Source organism: Arachis stenosperma, chromosome 2 (genome assembly GCF_014773155.1).
Source record: "Arachis stenosperma cultivar V10309 chromosome 2, arast.V10309.gnm1.PFL2, whole genome shotgun sequence".
Lineage (NCBI taxonomy): Eukaryota > Viridiplantae > Streptophyta > Magnoliopsida > Fabales > Fabaceae > Arachis > Arachis stenosperma.
The window spans coordinates 6025990-6046732 of NC_080378.1; the positions used below are offsets into that span (position 1 = coordinate 6025990).

At 26.1% G+C, this 20743-nt stretch overlaps 1 protein-coding gene across 1 annotated transcript; it reads left to right on the forward strand.

Annotated features, from left to right (window-relative positions):
* Positions 1-9434: 9434 nt before the first annotated feature.
* LOC130961998 (auxin-responsive protein SAUR32-like) lies at positions 9435-10466 on the forward strand. Its single transcript, XM_057888063.1, has one exon. It carries the CDS (start codon positions 9702-9704, stop codon positions 10080-10082), a length of 381 nt encoding a protein of 126 aa, XP_057744046.1. The 5' UTR covers positions 9435-9701; the 3' UTR covers positions 10083-10466.
* The last annotated feature ends 10277 nt before the right edge of the window (positions 10467-20743 follow it).

Consider the following 20743-nt stretch of genomic DNA (forward strand, 5'->3'; position numbering starts at 1 on the left):
AAAAAATAATTATTAATACATCTCTTTTTATTTACTTAAACTTTTAGAATATTATGACATATATTAGTTTTTTGAAGATAGAATTAAAGATAAAATATATATTATGGATAGTAATAACTTATGTATTTTCTTATTTTCAGAAGAGTTATTTAAAAAAGTAACTTTAAAAGTGGGATATTTTTTAAATATCATTTTTGAGAAATTAAACTAATTTAAAATTAAAACTTGCATAGGAAATAATCATTGAAATGATAGAGATGGTATCATTTTGCAAAAAAAAAAAAAAGTAAAATATTGTGACTTATATAATCTATTAAATAAATATTGTAACGTTGTTATTTTAACACTATGACAAATACTCAATCAAAAAATATTCAAATAAATAAGATATCTTCTTATCAATTTAGTAAAAAATGAATTCAAATCAATTAAACGTAAATTTTTTAATTATTTACAAAATTCTAAGTTTTTTCCTAATCTAAATACATAGAATTCTCAATTTTTCACATTCACAATTTAAAGTCTGTTTTCATTAGTGTATAATATCTTTTAAATATGGTATATAATTATGAATTTTATAAATTTATATTTTTTTATTTTAGTTAAATTTTTACAATTTAATTAAAATTATTTAAAATAATTAAAAATAATTTAAAGTTTAAAATTAAAATGAGACTACAAATTAAAGTGACAAATTTTATATTGAGTCTCAAATTAATTTTTATAATATATAATTCAATAAATATTTATGTGATATTTCGTAAAATTCAAAATAAAATTAAACTAAAGATATTTTATGATATAGTTTCTATTCATTGATATTTTAAACTTCTATCACGTAATTAATTAAAAAAAATTAGCCAATAAATAATAGTTCAAATGACATAATTTCTCTATATTTAATTAAGAGATTGTGGAATTTGAATCTCCTATTTTTAGTAAAAAAAAATTTGATGATTTGTGAGAAGTACAAGAGGTTGTAGACTTTTCCGACGTGTGAGATTGTGTGTGTAGCCACATAAAGTGCCATGAAAGATACAAATGTGGCGCTTTGGAAGCGTTGGGAGTACATGTTCCAAACCTGCAATTGGTTCTGTCTCTTTGATCACCATGCTGTCACCTCCATTTGCTCTCACCTTCACCCATGTGTCCCCACTCTCCCCTCATACATTTTAGGATCATTATTTATCACAAAAATTATTTACTTATCATTAATTTATTAAAAAAAAAATGGAAGCAATGTAAATAGGTACTCTATCTCTATTTGCAAAACCTACTCCTCTTTTTTTTTCCTAAGATTAAAATAAACTATCCTTTAACTTATTTTACAAAAATATATTATGATAATATATTACGAGTTAATATTCGAATTCATACAAGAAAGATAGTATATTTCTTAAATTGCTCTTCAAAAAATTTTGTTAATTATATTAGTTTTTAAAAAATAATAAAATATTTTTAGTTTAATATTATATATATTACATTATTAATAATAAAATGTCAAAAATAAATACAATATAATTATTATTTATTAGGGTAATAAAATATATGTTTCATATTATTATTACAAAAATATGACTAATCCGTATATATGTAATTGTTGTTGAAGAGTATTTTTGTAAAATGGGTTAAAATGTTCTTACTTTAATCTATAGTAAGGAAGTATATGTTTCACAAACAGAGAAAAATTAAAGAATGCACCCTTTAAGACTTTACAAATCTCTCAGGGAAGCAAGTTTTATTTTCTCTAAATAAAACTCTTTAATATTTCACTATGTCTTAATTTATTTATTTTAAAATTTTATTGTAATGATAAATAATCTATAAATATTTTTAGATCACTTAATAACTTAATAGGCACTTGAACCTTACCATATATTAGCGCAATGCATGCAAATTAATTAGTGACCTTATGTTGTTTGATGTTAACAATCACAAATAAATTTATTATATGTACTGTATGCAATCGTTGGGTGGCCAATCTATATCATTGTGAGTGGTACGGTGGGCACAAACACAATACTCAATCGTCATATAATTTATTTCTAGAGGTGGGACATATATTTTAATTTAATTTCTAAATGTTATATTATCTTTTAGAGAAGTACTACACATACAAGTTATTTGGTTTACAAGTCATTCAAGTTAAAAAAAAATTAACAAAAAGCACGCTGACCCATATACGATTTCCATGGCGTATTTCGCGTTCCTCCTTCTCCTTCTCCTCTTCCTTCTTCTTCTTCTCATTCTTCTTCTCCTACTCTTCTTTTTCTTCCTCCATGAAAACGAATTTCTTGTCAAATTTATTCGATCTCCTTCGTGCGTTCTCTCTTTGTCTTTTCATTCGTTGTTTTATCTGCGTTTATCATTTGTATTCTTGCTTCGGTTTTTTTTTTTCGATTTTCATGGTTTCTGAAATCAAGCTTTGAAATCGTTTTGAAGATAATGGAACTTCAGAAATACATCCAAACGATTACAAAAATGCACCCAACCGATTACAGAAATACGCCCAAATAGTTACAGGAATTCACCCAAACGATTATAAAAATACACCCAAAGGATTACAGAAATACACCTAAAGGATTACAAAATTACACCCAAAGGATTTAAAAATACATCCAAAATTCGTTGAAGTACACCTTATGCAGAATTCAGAACTATTCCTCTTTCTACTCCTCATCTTCTGCTGCTTCTTCTTCTTCTTCTTTATTTTCTTATTTCATATTCTCATAATTCTTTTTTGGAGGAAAAAATCAAATAAAGAAGAAAAAATATATAATGTTGCAAAATCAAAAGAAGAACAAGGACAAACACGACGATGAAGATGAAATACTTTAAAAACGAAGAAGAAGAAGTAGAAGAAGAGGCACGGAAAAAAAAAGGAGAAGAAAAAGAGGAGGCATGAAAAAAGAAAAAGAAGAAGAAATAAATGACTTGAATGACTTGTATGGAAAAACGCTTGTATGTGGATAATTTCTCTATCTTTTATCCTTCTTTTTCTCCTTTGGTTGATGTCTTATAAATTATAAAACTGGATGAGAAGATTTTTTAATACGTAATATATGCATTTTAAATTTATCAATAAAATATTATGTAAGTTATTGTTCCACTCCAGATTTTAGACTAAATATAAAGTTGTAGTTAATTTAAGAATATCTTTTTCTTTTTGTCACAAACCATTAGGAAGGATAAGTATAAGAAGGGATATTTTTTTGCTGGGTTGTGCAGAATCGTAGAATTTTCGACCTCTTCAAAGATTATTTTCATAGCTTTAACGAAACTTTTTTGAAAATAAGGTCAGTCCGAGGTCGTCATTCTTTCGACTTATCCTTGAAGGAAAGAGGCGCATTCTGACCTATTGGAGTTTCGACGCCGGCTCTAACTACTTGATCAGAATAACCTATAAAGCTCTAGGTCGGCAGAACCAACAGATTACCAATGTCTTGCTAACAATATTTGGTTTTCATCCCTTTAACCCTCACCTTCTAATGGGGGACCGGGAAGTCGGACGAGACTGTACAGGTAAGTTCATATTTTTTTTGTTATTCTGATGATGTCTCGATTTACATGCTGCTGCTTTACTGCGAATTTCGAAACTTAGTTTTCTTTTCCTTTTGCAGTTAGAATAGCTGCTGGGAATACCTCAATTAGTCATTTGATAACTCACTTCTTTTCTGGGGATGACAACAACTCTGATTCCTCCACTTCTTAAGCCGAGATCCCTCAAGCCGATGAACCGGATGTTCAATCTCAGCCTCCACCTGGGCTACCTCGCTCCCAGGCACAGCGCTGGTGGTGACGTTGCCTATGACAAAGCGGCGGGGGTCTAACAGTCTTCGGGTGCTCTGAATGAGGAGCTAGAAGTGCTTGTGATCCCCAACTCCAAGAAAAGTTCTTTTCGTGATAGAGAAAAACTTCGACGCGGACTTCTTCATCGACTTCCAGTTATTGCCGAGCACTGAAAACTTCTTCCGGGATGTGGACCTGGCCGCCCAAGTGAGGTGGACGTATTGAATCCTTCTTCGAGATGTCGCCATTGCCAGAAAAATAAAGCCGGTCCTGGCCCAGTGCTACATATTAGATGGGAAGTATATGATGGCCCATTGTGAAATTACCTGGTTAAAGGATGAATAAGAGACCTTGGAGGCCAAATTGAGTGAAGCCGAGAAAAAAAATGAAAGAGCCAGGCGACGAGAACCAGCGTCTTGTTGATCGGGACTTTTCCCTTTCGAAGTAGCTGAACATCGCTCAAGGTCGGATCGAAGTGGCCAAGGGTAAAGTGAAAGTACTAGAAAAAGAACTAATGGAGGTTGTGAGATCAGGGAACGCAACTCGCCTTGTAGATATAATTGGGTCGGGTTATGACTAAAAGATCATAGTCCCGATATTTGACCTGTGATATTTTTTAATAAAACAATTGAGCTTTTGACTTTTAGACCTATAAATCAGAATAGTGGTAGTAATAGTAATATCCCCAAGCTCAACTTATTATTTTTGAAAAATAATAGTCATGTTAGAGAGAAAAGCTTGAATTAAATAAAGTAAAAGAAAACTGAGAGTGATTATGAAACAATGGTAAGATATTGATATGAGGATTAACCCTAAGATCAACTTGATAATCTTGAAAATAAAGTTGGTCAAGCTTGTTATTGAAAAAGATGTTGCTTATATCAGTGTATTTTTGGATGCACTTATAGTTGATTATTTGTTAGATCAATTTCGACTTATATATGTCGCCTTGCTTTGACTGATTTCAATTTATAAATGCCAATTTGTTTGGAGTGATTCCAACTTATAGGTATCGACTTGTTTAGATTGATTCCAACTTATAGTTGTCGGTTTGTTGGAAGTGATTCCAACTTATAACTATCGGTTTATTTTTGCATGCCAACTTTAGTATTTGTAACAGCCCAAATCACCCGCTAACACGATATTATCCGCTTTGGCACACAAGGCCTCACGGTTTTGCCTTTGACGATAGGGATGATAGCCGAAACTCCACACTCACTCACCAAAACGCGTCATGCTAGGGAGAGGTATCTACACCCTTATAAGGCATGCTTCGTTCCCCTCTCCAACCGATGTGAGACCTTACAATCCACCCCCCTAAGGGAGCCCAGCGCCCTCACTAGCACATCAACCCGGGCTTCGACTCTGATACTATCTATAACAGCCCAGACCACCCGGTAGCACGATATTGTTCGCTTTGGCACACAAGGCCTCACAGTTTTGCCTTTGACGATAGGGATGATAGCCGAAGCCCCCCACACTCACTCGTCAAAACGCGTCATGCTAGGGAGATGTATCTACACCCTTATAAGGCATACTTCGTTCCCCTCCCCAACTGATGTGGGACCTTACAGTATTGATTTGTCATAGTTCATTTTAGATAAGAGTTCTATTAGCTTTCAAGAATTGATATAGCAACAACAGAAAATAAGATTAGTCATGGTCTCGTGGAAACTATAAAACATAGAAAGATAATGATTGGCAAAGTATATATAGTTATTCTCAAACCAATTAAAAACTGAGTTTGTTCTCGAATTGATATAAAGCCGAGTTTTGTTATCAAATTGATTGATAGCCGAATTTATTTTCAGATTGATTGATTAATTTTGACATATGAAATGATAAGATACATAAATGTGAAGCAAGTCGAGTATATAGAGTAATATATATTTTATTAGAAGTTATGATGTATTAAAATTGAAATAAAAAATTTATATAAGCAAATTAGATTATGCATACACATGATTTTACTAAGATAGAAATGACTTAGTGATCTGATTTGTTAAGGTCATTTGCCTTCTAAAGTTTGCATAACATATACATCTTGTCTGATAATTTTTTAGTATTTTCTTGTGCTTCGAATCTATAACTATTCTTTTCCTAGTTCATTTAGTGCATCTCCTATGTTAGTAAACTTATTTTCGTCCTCTGTCAGTGTCACTTTGGTCGATATATCTATTGGTATAGACCAATCTTATATATCTGATATGAGATCGAGCTTTGTCATGACTCATGAGGCTCAAGCTCTTCAAGTTATTGACTATTTGTATGGACTGCTTGTTTTGTTGCTTTTTCTAGTTCGACTTGAGTGTTCTTTTCGTATTGAATAATCAGTTGATTCCTTCCGAAATAAATTGCAGAAAAGAAATTTAAAGTTTCAATTCTTTATATGCAGTAGAATAAAATATATTGGTTGCAGATTTCTCAAAATCGCAATTATTTGTATTAGACGTATAGATCGATTAAATGAGCATTCGTTTTGGTGCATTGTTTGATATGTGACAATAGTTAACTCGACTTATAAGTCGGTATGAGCTTTGCTTTGTTGTGAAGGAGATCAGAGAATAATAATAATAATAATAATAATAATAATAATAATAATAATAATAATAATATGAAAGAAAAAATAAAATAAAATTATGTGCTATGAATGTGAAACCTTCATAGTTAAAAGTGTAAAGGGTGTGCCTCATCTAATAACCTTAGCTATTCTGAATGGTTCTCCTTATTGTTCTAATGTTTGTTTCGTTTGTTTTTATTCAAAAGTTCGGTCATCTTTTGTACCTTAGCCCTCAATGATTTATTTATAGCTTACAATTCAACTTTGTTGGGAGAAGAAAAGAGATTGTTTTGCTCTTCCATCATTGATTATAACCTGCAAAAGAGGGTAAATAATCGGACAGAAAAAATAATAGTAGAGTTAAGTAAATTTGTCATCACAGATGATGCCAAATGTTTCTGCCTTGTAAGCCAGAGAAAGGTATAGCTCATCTTGTCTAGAGTTGAGCTTGTCTTCATTTGGGAGAGATAAGACATACACCGGTTTTAAGAGGAACGGCGGTGATGGCGGACACCTGCAAAGGCATTCTGAGACTTAAGTAAGAATAAGCGATGAGTATAATGTTTAGAATAAAGCTTTACATCCAAACAAAATACTTAACTAAGTCTAACCAAGTTGTTATAACAACTTTTCAAATCAAGTGCTCCTTCTCCTGCTCCTTCTCCTTCTCCGTTACCTTCTCCTTATCCTTCTCCTCCTCTTCGTCTTTCTTCTTCTTCTTTTTCCAAATTCGCATAGGTTCTTCTTCTTCTTCTCATCATTAAATATTTTTGGTTCATTTCTTAATTTATTTTGATTTGAGGTTCACTTGATGATGCTGATAAGTATTGACTAAATTTTTTATTCCTTAAGTAATTTCGGTTTATTTCTTAGTTTAATTGAGATTCATTTGGATCCAGAAATAAATTCGATATATTTTTATTCATGATTGAGTCTTTTTTTAGCAAAAAAAAAATGAAATTATTTATTATCACTTTATTCAATTGTATTAGGTTTCATTCTATTCCATTCAATTTGTCTTCTAAGTCATTCCAATCATTGGGACAAATTATTCATCGACAACACACCTGGACTGCAAATGAACAGAAAATATTATTAAAGCGAAACCATTGTATAATACCAAATGAATCAAACATTTGTCCATCATATAAATTCAAATTCAGAAACACCTGCGTTTAGAATAAACCGAAAATATTATTAAAGCAAAACTATTATATAGTACTAAATGAACCGAATATTTATCCGTTATATAAATTCAAATTCAGAAATACTTGCGTCTAGAATGAATTGAAAATATTATCAAAGCGAAACCACTATATAATACTAAATATACTGAACATTGTTTATTATATAAATTCAAATTCAATTCAAAATGTTAGTTTTTGTTAGCAAAATGTTGGTGTTGTTGGTGATTACGATAACGAAAGAGAATGCGCGAATTTAAAAAAAAAGGAGGAAGAGGAGGAGGAAACAAGGAAATAGAAGGAGAAGATAAAGACAAAGAAGTTGCGTTATTGAAACACGCGTGTGATACACGTTAGTGTGATGAAAGTGATTTTTATTGAGTTTTGGCCAACTTAATTAGATTTGGTTGCCAAAAATATTTAGATGTGTAGTTGAGCTGTAATATTATTTAAAATGAATAGTATACCTTTTATATAGTTAAGATTTTTTAGTTATAAAATGTTACCTCTTCGAAGTGGTCGAGATATTTTCCTAATATTTTGATAACCACCTTCAATCTATTTTAAAATGATTGCATTATAGTCGAGATTCTCTCTAACTGAAAATAAAAGTAATATTTATTATTTTATTTATTAATTTAAATTATATGAAATTAGTATAAGATAAATTAAAAAATTCTAAGTAAAATTTTATACAAATTTAAAAGAGAATTTTGTATGAAAAAATGTTAAAGATATAATTATTATTTATATATCTTCTTTTATTAATTTAAATTAAAAAAAGTAGTTTCATGATGATAAATGATATTTATAACTTTTTTTTGTTTCTAATAACTCTAAATTTATCTCAATTCAATAATTTTTATGGATCAAGATTTTTTTAAATAAAAAAAATAATAAAATAATAAAATAAAAAATTAATTACTTTTAAATTAAAATAATAAAATACATATTTTATAAAAATTACAAAATTAATAATAATTAATAGAGGATCTAAATTCAATCTTTATATATGGAAGAAAACGTAGCCTTCAAATCATAGAAAATCTATCAAGAAATCCATCTCTTCCGATGTGCCTCACTTTAACTCCCTTTAAACTCCCCCATAAGAATTTGTGAAATTTAGTGAAAATTTTCAAACTCACTTGAAATTCATAAAGATTACCATTAATCCATTATCATATCAATAGTCCAATTACCTATATAGAGAAAAGAAAAACCCTTTGATCTAGACTAGAGTCAAATCCTCTATAATAAAAAATCAAAAGCACAATTAATGAAACATGAAAGAAATTAAATACACTTAATTACCCTTATCAAATTTTTTTATCTTATAGTACTACTAATTAATAAATCAACTATTTTCCCCAACTCAAACGGCACAAGAATCTGAACTTACTTAAGATTCCCTGTGTTATCATTAAATGTAATATATTTCTCACTTAAAATGACATCATACATTAATCTAATAATTAATCCACTAGTTCTTTTAAATAAATATTAGGAATTCAAAAAAAGGGTAAGAATATATCATGATCAAACACAATCTAATAATACTAAAAATATAAAAATCAACTTGACCCAAAAGAAATTCTCTTGCTAATAATAATAACAACAATAATAATAATTTTTTTTCTCTTACTAATTACTATAGCTATATATAATGATGATCACACAGGTGTCCATAACAAGAGAGGTAGCATCTAGTCAAGTCTAAAACCTCGTGGAGTTCTTTCATTGACCATCAAAAGATGCTCATCATCAAATCACCCACCAAGATCCAACGGCTGTGATTGAATCCTGCCCTCAACTCTTCAAAACCCAAGTGTCCCTTCTCACACTTGAAAGAGAAAAAAAAAAAAAAGACAACAACTTGCACTCTCTCTCTCTTAACACTTTGTCCTATATATCTCAAAGTCTTCTTGGTTGGTAATGCGTTTCTCAATAAGCAGCCATGTCTAACAACGCCCCAAGTTCTCTAAGATTCTCATCTCTAAGCCGCCTCAACAAGAATTGCCTTGTTTTCTTGTGAGTTTCTTCAGAGAGAGAAAGACAGAGGAAGAGAGAGAAAGAGAAAGAGAGAAGTAAATTCCGAGACATACACACATACCCACATAGAAAGTTTGAATCTTTTTGGTGTGTTTTTGTTTGTGTGTTTTTTTGCAGAGATGGGTCATGGAGAAAAGATCAGTCCAAGGAGCTTCCATTTGCATCGCCACCTCCTCCAACATGGTGAGAAGAACAACAACAACATCAACAACAGTAGCAACAAAGTGTTTAAGGATGTTATTCCAAAAGGGTTTATGGCAATAAAGGTAGGTCAAGGTGAAGAACAACAAAGGTTTGTTGTTCCTGTTATATACTTCAACCACCCACTCTTCATGCAATTATTGAAGGAAGCTGAAGAAGAGTATGGTTTTGATCAGAAAGGAACCATAACTATACCTTGCCATGTTGAAGAATTCAGGAACGTTAGCGGCTTGATTGATAGGGAAAAGAGTTTCCATAATCATCATCATCATCACCATGTTGGTTGCTTTGGTTTTTAGTTTGATGATGATGGAAATTAAAGAAGGGAAAAAAAAAAGGCCTGAAAATAATAGAATAAATATCATCATGACCAAAAATCATGGCTTCTTTTCATAATGATTTGGTCATGTAAATGACTAGTTTAATTTAGGTTTTTTTTTTAATATAATTTTTTGGTTTTTTTTTTTTTTTTTGCCTATGTTTATTTAGGTATAGATAGAGTGGGATGAGGAAGACATAACAGAATGTTGGTTCTTCCAATTGTAGCTACTTTGGTATGAGTTTGATCTTTGATAGGGAACTGTATAATGATGAAAAGTTAAAAAAGAAAGAAAAAAAAATGTAGATGCTTTTCTTTTCTTTTATTTCTTTTTATCTTCATAATTATTTAATTTCTTTAGTTCTTTCTTTCTTTTCCTTTACTTTCTATCTCTTAGAATTTTTTTCATGCCTTGGAATAATTAGTACACTACTCTTTTGGAAAAGAAAGGAAAAGGATTGGAAAGGAGGAATTGATGGGAAGGAAGTAGGACCAAATAATTGTGTTATTTTTATATTTTATTTTATTTTATTTTATTTGAGATCTTTTATTTTGAGTCACTGAATTATCCTTAACCAAAGCAAATGGTACTTTTTGCCAGAACAAGTACAATAGACAGTAGTAACTACTAATAACAAAATCCAAATAAATGCCACATCCCCTTGCTTTTTTCATGCCACTTTCTTCTCTTTTAAATATAATTTAATTCTTTGTTTGGGATAATGCTGAATAATTATCAAGAGATGCTAAGATAAATGATATATGCAAATCAAATTTGAGCACTCTTCTATTTATGTTGATTTTGGATTTTCTTCTTCTTTTGCATGGATGGTAATTAATTTATTAGTGCCTTTATTTCAACCAGCCTTAATTTGTGCCTTATCTTGTGAACTTATGTGTCCATAAACAAGTAGAACATTGGGAAAGGGAAAAGAAAAATTGAGGTTTAATTTGCATGAATAAAGAAAAATAAATTATATATTATGAAAGTACAACCTCTTGTTGTTATTATGAGAATATTCATCCTCGGTAACAATAACTTATTTTTTAAATGAAATAACTGTTTAAATTCAAAGAGAGCAATAATAATAATAATAATAATAATAATAATAATAATAAATTATCTTTAAATATTTTTTTAAGAAGAAATATTTAATGATATACTCCTTATTAATTGAATAAGTTTTAGATTTTTATTTATTATATTTTATATTAATAATTTAAGTTTAGAGTTTAAATTTTAGAATTTAACTTTTAGGATATTTTATTTTTTATTTCTCTTTTTTTATTTATTTTAATAATAAGTTAATTTTTAGAGAGTGATATACTCCTTAATTTTTTTTTTCAAAGTGTATCAGCATTCACAATAAAATACCACCAAGATTTAATTGTTCTCCCTCACAATTGAGCGGTTTGAATACATATAACACACCTGCTAACAAATAATCTAAACAATCCCCCAAAAGAAGAAAAGAAGAAGAAACATCTAATAAAAACAAATAGAGTACCTATAGTTGGATTATATTTTAGAAGTGTATAAGACACAATTCAATACAAATAACACTCATAGTAATACAAAATCCACCAAATTAAATATCAAATCTACTAATAATGATAAAGCCAAATAACTCTTTTGGCATTGCCATCAAAATTAATATTCTCCATATGTATTGTCAGATATGATCAGTACATAGTAGTATGGACCATTTCATTTGTTGTGGGTCTGAGATCTGAATGAAACTGAATCACTGAGAATTCTTAGGAAGGGGTGACAATTGAATTGAAACATTGCTGATATTTTTTTGGACTATATAATGGAAATTAAAGGTTATTAAGTGTTTCAAAAATATTAATATTTCAGTAATTTTAGTCATTAATTTATATTATAAAATATATACTTAGTAATTTTATTTCCTATATAATGTTGCATTTATTATTATTATTATTATTATTATTATATAGTAGGAGAGTGTGTATATGTATATGTATATGTATATGTATATGTATATGTGTTGGTATTTGGATTACATTAAATTGGGTAGGTGATGGAGAGAGACAAACTGAAGTGCCAGTGGGTGGGTGCATGACTTCCACGTTTGGTAAGTGTTATGATGTTTTTATATGATGCATATCAAGGACAATAATAATAATAATAATAATGAGGCACAACAATTATTTTTATTTTTATTTTAGTAATTCATTTACAATAAAAGAGTAACCTCAATAATCTTATTACTCTATGTTCCCTGAATGTTGAAACTCGAAACAATAGAATAGATCCAAATGGGGAATAATAGTTCTCGGAAAATTAGACCCTTTAATTTGGAATTGCATTTAATTCATATACGTGAGTCATAGTTCAGGAATATCATAGATATTTTTATTGTCATCTCTTGGATGTTACTGTGTGGAATAATATATTGTGGAATGTGGATTCATACAACATTTTATTAAGGTGCAAACTCAAGTGAAGTCGACTGTGAAATTGATATTTAAGAATCGTTAAATAATTTGATTGATTTGACTAAATTTTTATCCAACGACTCTCAAATATCAACTTCACGTAAAGTCGACTTCAGTTTTTACCTCTTATTAATAATTAGGATTTAGGAGTATATGGGGAGTATTAAAAGATATTTAATTGTTTAATTTCCTCTATTTTGATAAATGTCAATAAATTGAACCTGATTTATGATTATTTATTATTAAATTTTAATTACTGTTTTCACTTGATTTCTTAACTTTAAAATTTTTATAGTTATTTAATTACTCATTTGGACTTTATTTTTATTTATACAAACTTTATATAATAGTAAATATTAAATTATTATTTTTTAATAAATGTGGTATTATTTATTAAATTCACTTTTTTTTTTAAATATTCTAATCAGTGTATAAAAAAAGTGTTACACTATTTTTTGTGATAAAATAAAATAGTTACACTATGCAACAAGAAAACAAAAGATATTAATTTCTGTCATGTATATTGAAGACTACAAGACACTTCAACCCCACATAACAAGAAAGAGGTCCACTTTGCTCTCTTGAACTTTCAATTTTCGGATTTTTTTTTTCAAGTTTATACGGATTTAATTGCTGTATATATATGTTTTAACTTTCTTCTCCCTAAAACGATTCAAAGAATCTCACGAAACTGTGGAAAAACATAAATGGTGCTCATCATATTGAATTAATTGTTTTTGGGTTTATACATTCAATTTCAAGTGATCTTGTTAGAGATTCCGCATTGCTTGGAGATGGATACCGATATTAATTTGTCAGATAATTTTTATCCTTATACATAATTTTTTACGTAAAACTTAAAAAACCTCAATTTTTTAGTTGGAGTTGAATTCCCTAAAATTTTATTTAAAATTAAAGTTTATCTTATAATTTTTAGTACAATAATATTATATGCACATAAAAATTATTTATTAAATTAATTTTAATATATTTGTATATAAACAAATATGTAATATAAGTTAATTTTTTTTAAAAGAACCGATAAATTAAAAATAACACGACATAACCAGTAAATATTATTATTTTGGATTAATTATTTAGTTAGTAATAATTTAAATCCATATTTATAGAAATTTGTATACAAAAAATATATAATTTACACATTTATATATTATCAGAATTTATACACATAAATTAATATAATCTAAATTTATTTTTTAAAATTTATACACTTATATTAATAAAATATATATTTAAGATAATTTAATATTTATATTAGTCAAATAATAGTAAAATTACTAAGATTATAATGAAACCATTCTCTAAAAAAATAACTGATAAAAAAATAAAAAAATAATTATATATTTAACAAGACTAATACAAATAGGTAAAAATCTATAATAAAATTTTTTACAGACTTACTTGTGACGTTACTCTATTTTATTAGTTGGAGTATTTGCAGATAATGTTCAATCTTTCAAATTTTGTATTTTAGATATGCAAGTTTAAATGTAATAAGAGAGATGTGTATAATAAATCTCGCATCAAATTAAATATATCTAACAATAACTTTTATAATTGTAGGATAGTTTTCTTTTCACTTTTGAACTAATAATTTTTTTATTGAATTAAACATTCTTACTTCTAGTATATATATATATATATATATATATATATATATATATATATATATATATATATATATACTAGTAATTTTATTTTATTTTATTTTATTTTTTCAGCTATTAACTTGCATGTATAAAGTGCACACTGAAGATTATAGAAATTAGAATCCAATAACCGATCGTTATCCCGAAAATACAACCTCAGAAAAATCTGTGGTGACAAAAACGCCGATTCTTGCTTTTAATATTGTCAAATTGCTCAAAAAGAATTAGAATGGTTCAACTGGATCAACAAGGGAAAAAGAAAACATAAACAAATAAAAAGGAAATAAGATAAAATTTTTAAATACAATAAAAAAGAGAAAACTCTTTGTATATATAAGGAATTTCATACTTTTTCTTTTTGTTGAGATATGATTATGTATTCTAATAAATTGGTTTCAACTTTTGAGATGATGAATCCCTCAACCTAACAATAGCTTAGTTAAGACTTATCTTTCGCTTGAACTACTTATTATAAACAAATAAGTTGAAGTGTGATTGGGATATATATATATATATATATATATATATATATATATATATATATATATTTGTGTGTGTGTGTGTGTGTTTTTTTTTTAATTTTAGTATTCTATGTTGATGATGATTACGTACGGTAATTATGTGAATATTGTTAAAATTAAAAATATATTTTTTATATTTTAATAATATTTATTTAGTAATATTTTTTTAAAAGTATTGCTAAATAATAAAAAATGTTACTTTAATTTTAGTAATATTTTTTAAAATATTATAATTACTGTAGTATAAGTATATTAAAATAATATATTTTTATATATAAAGAGAAAATAAATTTTAATGTTCGTGTAAACTAGTTGACAATTCAAAAATACAAATTGGTTAGGTCTGGTTGCTTTCTTTAATTAATTAAAAAAATAGGGTTTATTGATGTTAATGCTTGTGATAAGTAATATAATTATGACATTATTGTATCCTATTGATGGTTCAACTATTGTCATTATTTACATTTTTTATAACAAGTCAACTAGTTGACCATTTAAACCATCTAAATAGTTACTTGCTCGCCGGTTTGGATATGAATGAATGAATGATTTCAATAAGAAGAAGAAGTGATGTCATGATTTTAATAGGATTATGACATTAGCATGTGGAATGGGTCGAATATTTGTTGTAATTTAAGATTAGTATCATATCAGAAGGAAATTTAGAAAAAGAAAAGGGCAGATTGGTTTTTGCACCAATGGTTTGAAGATTATGTGTGCGAGTCAACAAGTCAACTATATCCGATTTTTTACCTTTCCTTTTCACACTTAGTTGATGTGAGAATGGAAGAAAAATTAAATCAAATTTAAAGTGGAACTGAATTTCAATCAAAGTGAGTGTGCGGCCTCCACTCCAATACCCTTATGCCACTTTAATTTGGAGATGATTTTTTATTGGAATATAATACACACTTTTTACTTTTCTTATCTATTTTTTATGGGTCTAAATGAAGAATTGTTCAACGTTTAGAAAGTACATGGAGTATATAGATATGGCTTTTAGGATAACTTAATTTCCATTATTATTATTATTATTATTATTATTATTATTATTATTATTATTATTATTTAATAAAATTACTCACGGAAGAGGTTTTTTTTATTTTCGTAAAATTTTGTATATATCCTCTTTTTTTCTATTTATTTTATAATTAATAGAAAGAGACAAATAAATAGTTATATCTTTTATATGTTATTTATGTAAGAATAATTTTATTTTTTTGAATTACTTAAAACTTTTGTGCAGATTTTCTTTCTCTCTTTTAATTTGTCTTATCTAAAGTTGATTTTTTGGGATCAATCAACCAAAGATTTAATGTACCTCTAGATCTTTAGGTTATAAAAATTTTGATATTATATTATAATTTTTTTTAATTTAAATTAATAAAAAAAACATAAATAATTATATCTATAATAGTAATGTCTTGTTCTTTTAGAGAATAATAAAGATTAAATTATAAATTTTTTAGTAAAAAAAGTTCTAATATTGTCATTGAACTTTTTTTTTAAAACTTAAAATTTAAAAAAAGATATACATAAATAATTATGTTAGAAATATAATTATTTATATTATTTTTTTTATCAGCTTAATTAAATTTAAAAAAAATGATATCATGATGTTAGACTTTTATATCGAAAAAAATTAAAATTTAATACTTAATAAATTTCAAAAATAAAATAAAAAATATAAAAAAATTAAAAATAAAAAATATTAAAAATATTAAATATAATTATTTATATTATCCTTTTTTATGGGCTTAAACTTTTGAAAAAAAATAATCGTGGTATCAGGACAGATTATAACCTCCCAATCAAGTGGTACGGTCATTCTTTTGGCATTTTCTTAGATTAACACCATGAGAATATCATTATTGTAGATATCCAATTAATTTAGCGGTGGTTTTAGTATTCCAATGTGTTTCAATGTGCCTCGTGCATGTATTGTTTCTATATGGATTTGGATCTTTTAAAGTTTGAATTTCATTTCAGAGAGTAAAGTATAATTTTTTACTTTTGAATAATTTCTTTTTCATATTTATTTTTGGTTCCACCTATAAAATTAATGGTAAAAAATCACACTTTACTCTCTAAAATAAAATTCAAACTTTAGAAAATCCAAATCATTTCAATACGTGCTGTTATTAAATCTTCATTCTGCAATTTATGGGAAACTCAAATCAATGCCAAAAGCTTCACTCCCTAAAAAAATTATATCAGTTTTGATTTATAGATACATACTTAAAAAAAATAAAAAAATAAAAAAAATAACAAAAAGATATTAAAGTATTTGAAGTTGATTGTATCTCGATTCATATACTTTGAGATTTTAGGGTTTGAACACCTAACATGGTAAAAATGTATGGAATTAAAATCTAAAATATAATTTTTTTTTTTATAAAATCACTTATATTAAAAAATCCAAACTCATAAGGAGTTACATGAATATATATAATATATATGTACATAAAATCACAATACAATATACTCATCATCATTTGGTCACATTTCACACAAAATCAATTCATGCTACATAGCACCACCTTTTCTTTCTTTCTTTTTTAATTTCCCTACCTTTTTTTTATCCAAATAATTACCAAAAAATAATTAACTAAAAAAAACCTATATCATTCTACTATATAGGAAAAAAAAACTACCAATTAATAGGCTTAATATAACAGCGATATTTTTGTTATATTCCTTCAAAGCAATTTGGGTTTATAGATGAAAAATTGGACCACATAATAAGATGCTCAAGCTAAGTTTTTTTCTACGTACCGATCCTATAGCTTCAACTAGTCTAATGAAAGAAAACAATTCTGGGGTCCTTATTATACGTCATTTCATCACAATTAAGGCACTCATTATATTCTAGAGTACAAAAAAAAAATGATAAATCAGTTGACAAAATAGACTTGAGAATATATATATATATATATATATATATAGAGAGAGAGAGAGAGAGAGAGAGAGAGAGAGAGAGACCAAAATGGTATCTAAAACTATGTATCGCTCATAAAACGAATTTTAAAAGATGTTAATGGTAAATAAACTTTAAAAAAATTAAAAATATGATAAAAAAAATTAAATATTAAATATGTATTTTAAAAATAATTTTAGAGATCAAATTTTGATGTAATTTTTTTAATTATTATTAAAAAATATTTTCATCTTTAAAATTTGATAATTTTTTATCAAATAAATTTAAGAAAAAACATTTTTTTAAAATAAAAAAAATTAAAATAAATCAAATTTTGTTCCGAATTTTTTGTACAGTTTTTAAATATTTATTTAAATGGTACTATAAAAATTTAGATATAATAAATAAACCTTTTGTTAAATATAAAAAAATTTTAGTTACTTAAAAAAAATATAATGTTTATTAATTTTTTTGTCATATTTTTAAATTATTTAAAGACAGTTTTGCCAATAATATTTTTTATTAAGAATTTTTTTATCAATAGTTTAATCTTTTGAGTACTAAATTAATAGTTAACTATATATTTATACTTTAATTCTTTTATCATGCATAAATTTAACAAATTAGAACGCACAAAAGCATGTAATCGAGTTTGGAATGAGAATTGGTGTGAAAGGGAATAACCAAAACTTGTTGCATGTCAAATATCATTATTAAAGCCAACAATCAGTAGTTAGCTTAATTGATATTTGATGCGATGGTGATCAATCATATACATTTAATTTAGACACAGTCAATAAAAACAAAAATAAACATCTTTTCACAACATAGATAATTCTATTGTTTTGAAATCTTTTTAAATAAAAGGTGTTATTCATTATTTTATTTAGTAATTGAAAGTGTCTCCTAAACTATACTAGTTATATTACATGTACACTAAAATTAGCACTATAATCAGCTACCAGTATAAAATATATGTTGAAATATAAATACACATTAAAAATAAATTAAATCATATATATATTTATATATAAATACATTTGTGAATAATTTTAGTAGCTGATTTTAATGTATAAATAACATTTTTAAAACTATATCATTTTGTTAATGAGTATTTTAATAAGAGCACTCTTTAAAAAGCCTTAAAATTAAATCAAATCTTTTTTATATATAAAAAATATAAAATTTTCCATCATTAAATACATAAAAATAAAATATAAGTGTATTAATGCAAACCATCGTTAGCAAAGATCTAAAATATTATGCTAACAAATCATTTTTCAATAAGATTTTTTATTTAAAAAGGACAATATTACATGTTCAGTAAATATTATTATTTTTTATTTGTCAATATTTATTTGATTAGCAATAATTTACATTCATATTTATTGTAGTCTTATTATATAAGAAATATATAATTTATATATATATATATATTTATCATAATTTACACATAAAAATTAATACAATTTATATTTATATTTTTTAAAATTTATATACATAAATTAATAAAAATTATTTATTAAAATAATTTAGTATTTATATTAATCAAATAATAACAAAAAATATTAAAAATTACTGGTTCTAAGAATTTTTCATTCAGAGAAACCAAATCATATAAAATTGTGCCCTTAAAGTATAATTAGGATGAAATAAATTTAATATTTTCTATTATATCATCATACAATAAAAATAATCATTATCAAACTCTTAATTAAATGTTAAATAAAATATACAATACAATTTTTTGAAAAAAATTATTGTAAATGCTGAATAATTTCAATTTAAATTGTTTTTTAATCTTCAATCATCAAAATTGTAGCTGCTATTTAGATCATGATGCATCTTTTTTCTTTTTGTTATTTTAAATTAAACTAATATATATAAAAGAACGAATATATAAAGAGTGAATAGTAGTCTTGGTCAATGTAATTTAATAATTTTATATGAATTATTTTTTTTACTATGTAGTGAATTTATATTAAAATTGTTTCGTTTACTAATAATTTTTACTTAACTAATTTAATATTATACACTTAAATTTTTATACTTTTCAAATTTGTTTCTATATACTCATCTTTATATTATTTATTTTTTAAAAATTTGTTCGTTTCTTCAATAATATTAGAATATTAATATATTTAATATCATATTATTATATAAATATTAATAATAACTTAGATAATTATGTTTTAGTAATTACATTATATATTTTTTAAATATTTTTTTATAAAAAATACATATTATATCTAAATTACTTTTACGTAATGAAAATTATTATAAAAAATAATTAAAAATTCATCTGAAATTCGACTCTCCGTATTAATAAAATTTCTATTGTACCACGAACATTATCAAGATCGATGACGAAGGTCTAGCAGACAGGAAAATTTTATTTAATGTTCTTGGTCCGCACATGAGTCAAATGAAGAAATTGTGTCGGTAAATTCAGCCAATAACACTAAAATTGATGATATATGCATATCAAGAAATTAAATAAGCAAGATCTTCGAAGTTAAAATTTTTCTCCCACCTGAGAAAAAGGTTGTTGAACTTTTACCATCAATGTGATACACTAGAGGAGAAATGTAAAATTGTGGTTCAATAGAAAAGGATTTCTTCTAATATAATTTTTTTATTTTTAAAAAATAGAAATCATGGACAACGATTTTCTTATATAGTTTTTATATTTTTTAAAACAACGATTTTTCTTTTATGAAATCATTGGTCGAGATTTGTGCTTTACAGAAATTGGTAGTAGAAATAAAAATACTAAAATAAAAATTTAAAAAAAATTAAACTAAAATTTACATATAATTTATATATATAAAAAAATAAATTTGGAGAGCACTGCCTCCTTTTCCCTTTATGAGGCTCCGCCGCTGGTAATTTATATATAAAAACATTATTTATGGTTAATAAAAAATGTTATTATGAAGATATGCTTATAATTCTGTGTAATATGCTCTAATTGGTCAAAATGTAACTTTAGTCAGCAACATTAATTGATTAATAGTTATTTGTGACAATTGTATGCCACTAATGGTTTTGGAAGCTCACTTTCTGTTGC

Coding starts and splice junctions, on each gene's coding strand:
- LOC130961998 (XM_057888063.1), top strand. CDS start 9,702: ATGGGTCATGGAGAAAAGATCAGTCCAAGGAGCTTCCATTTGCATCGC.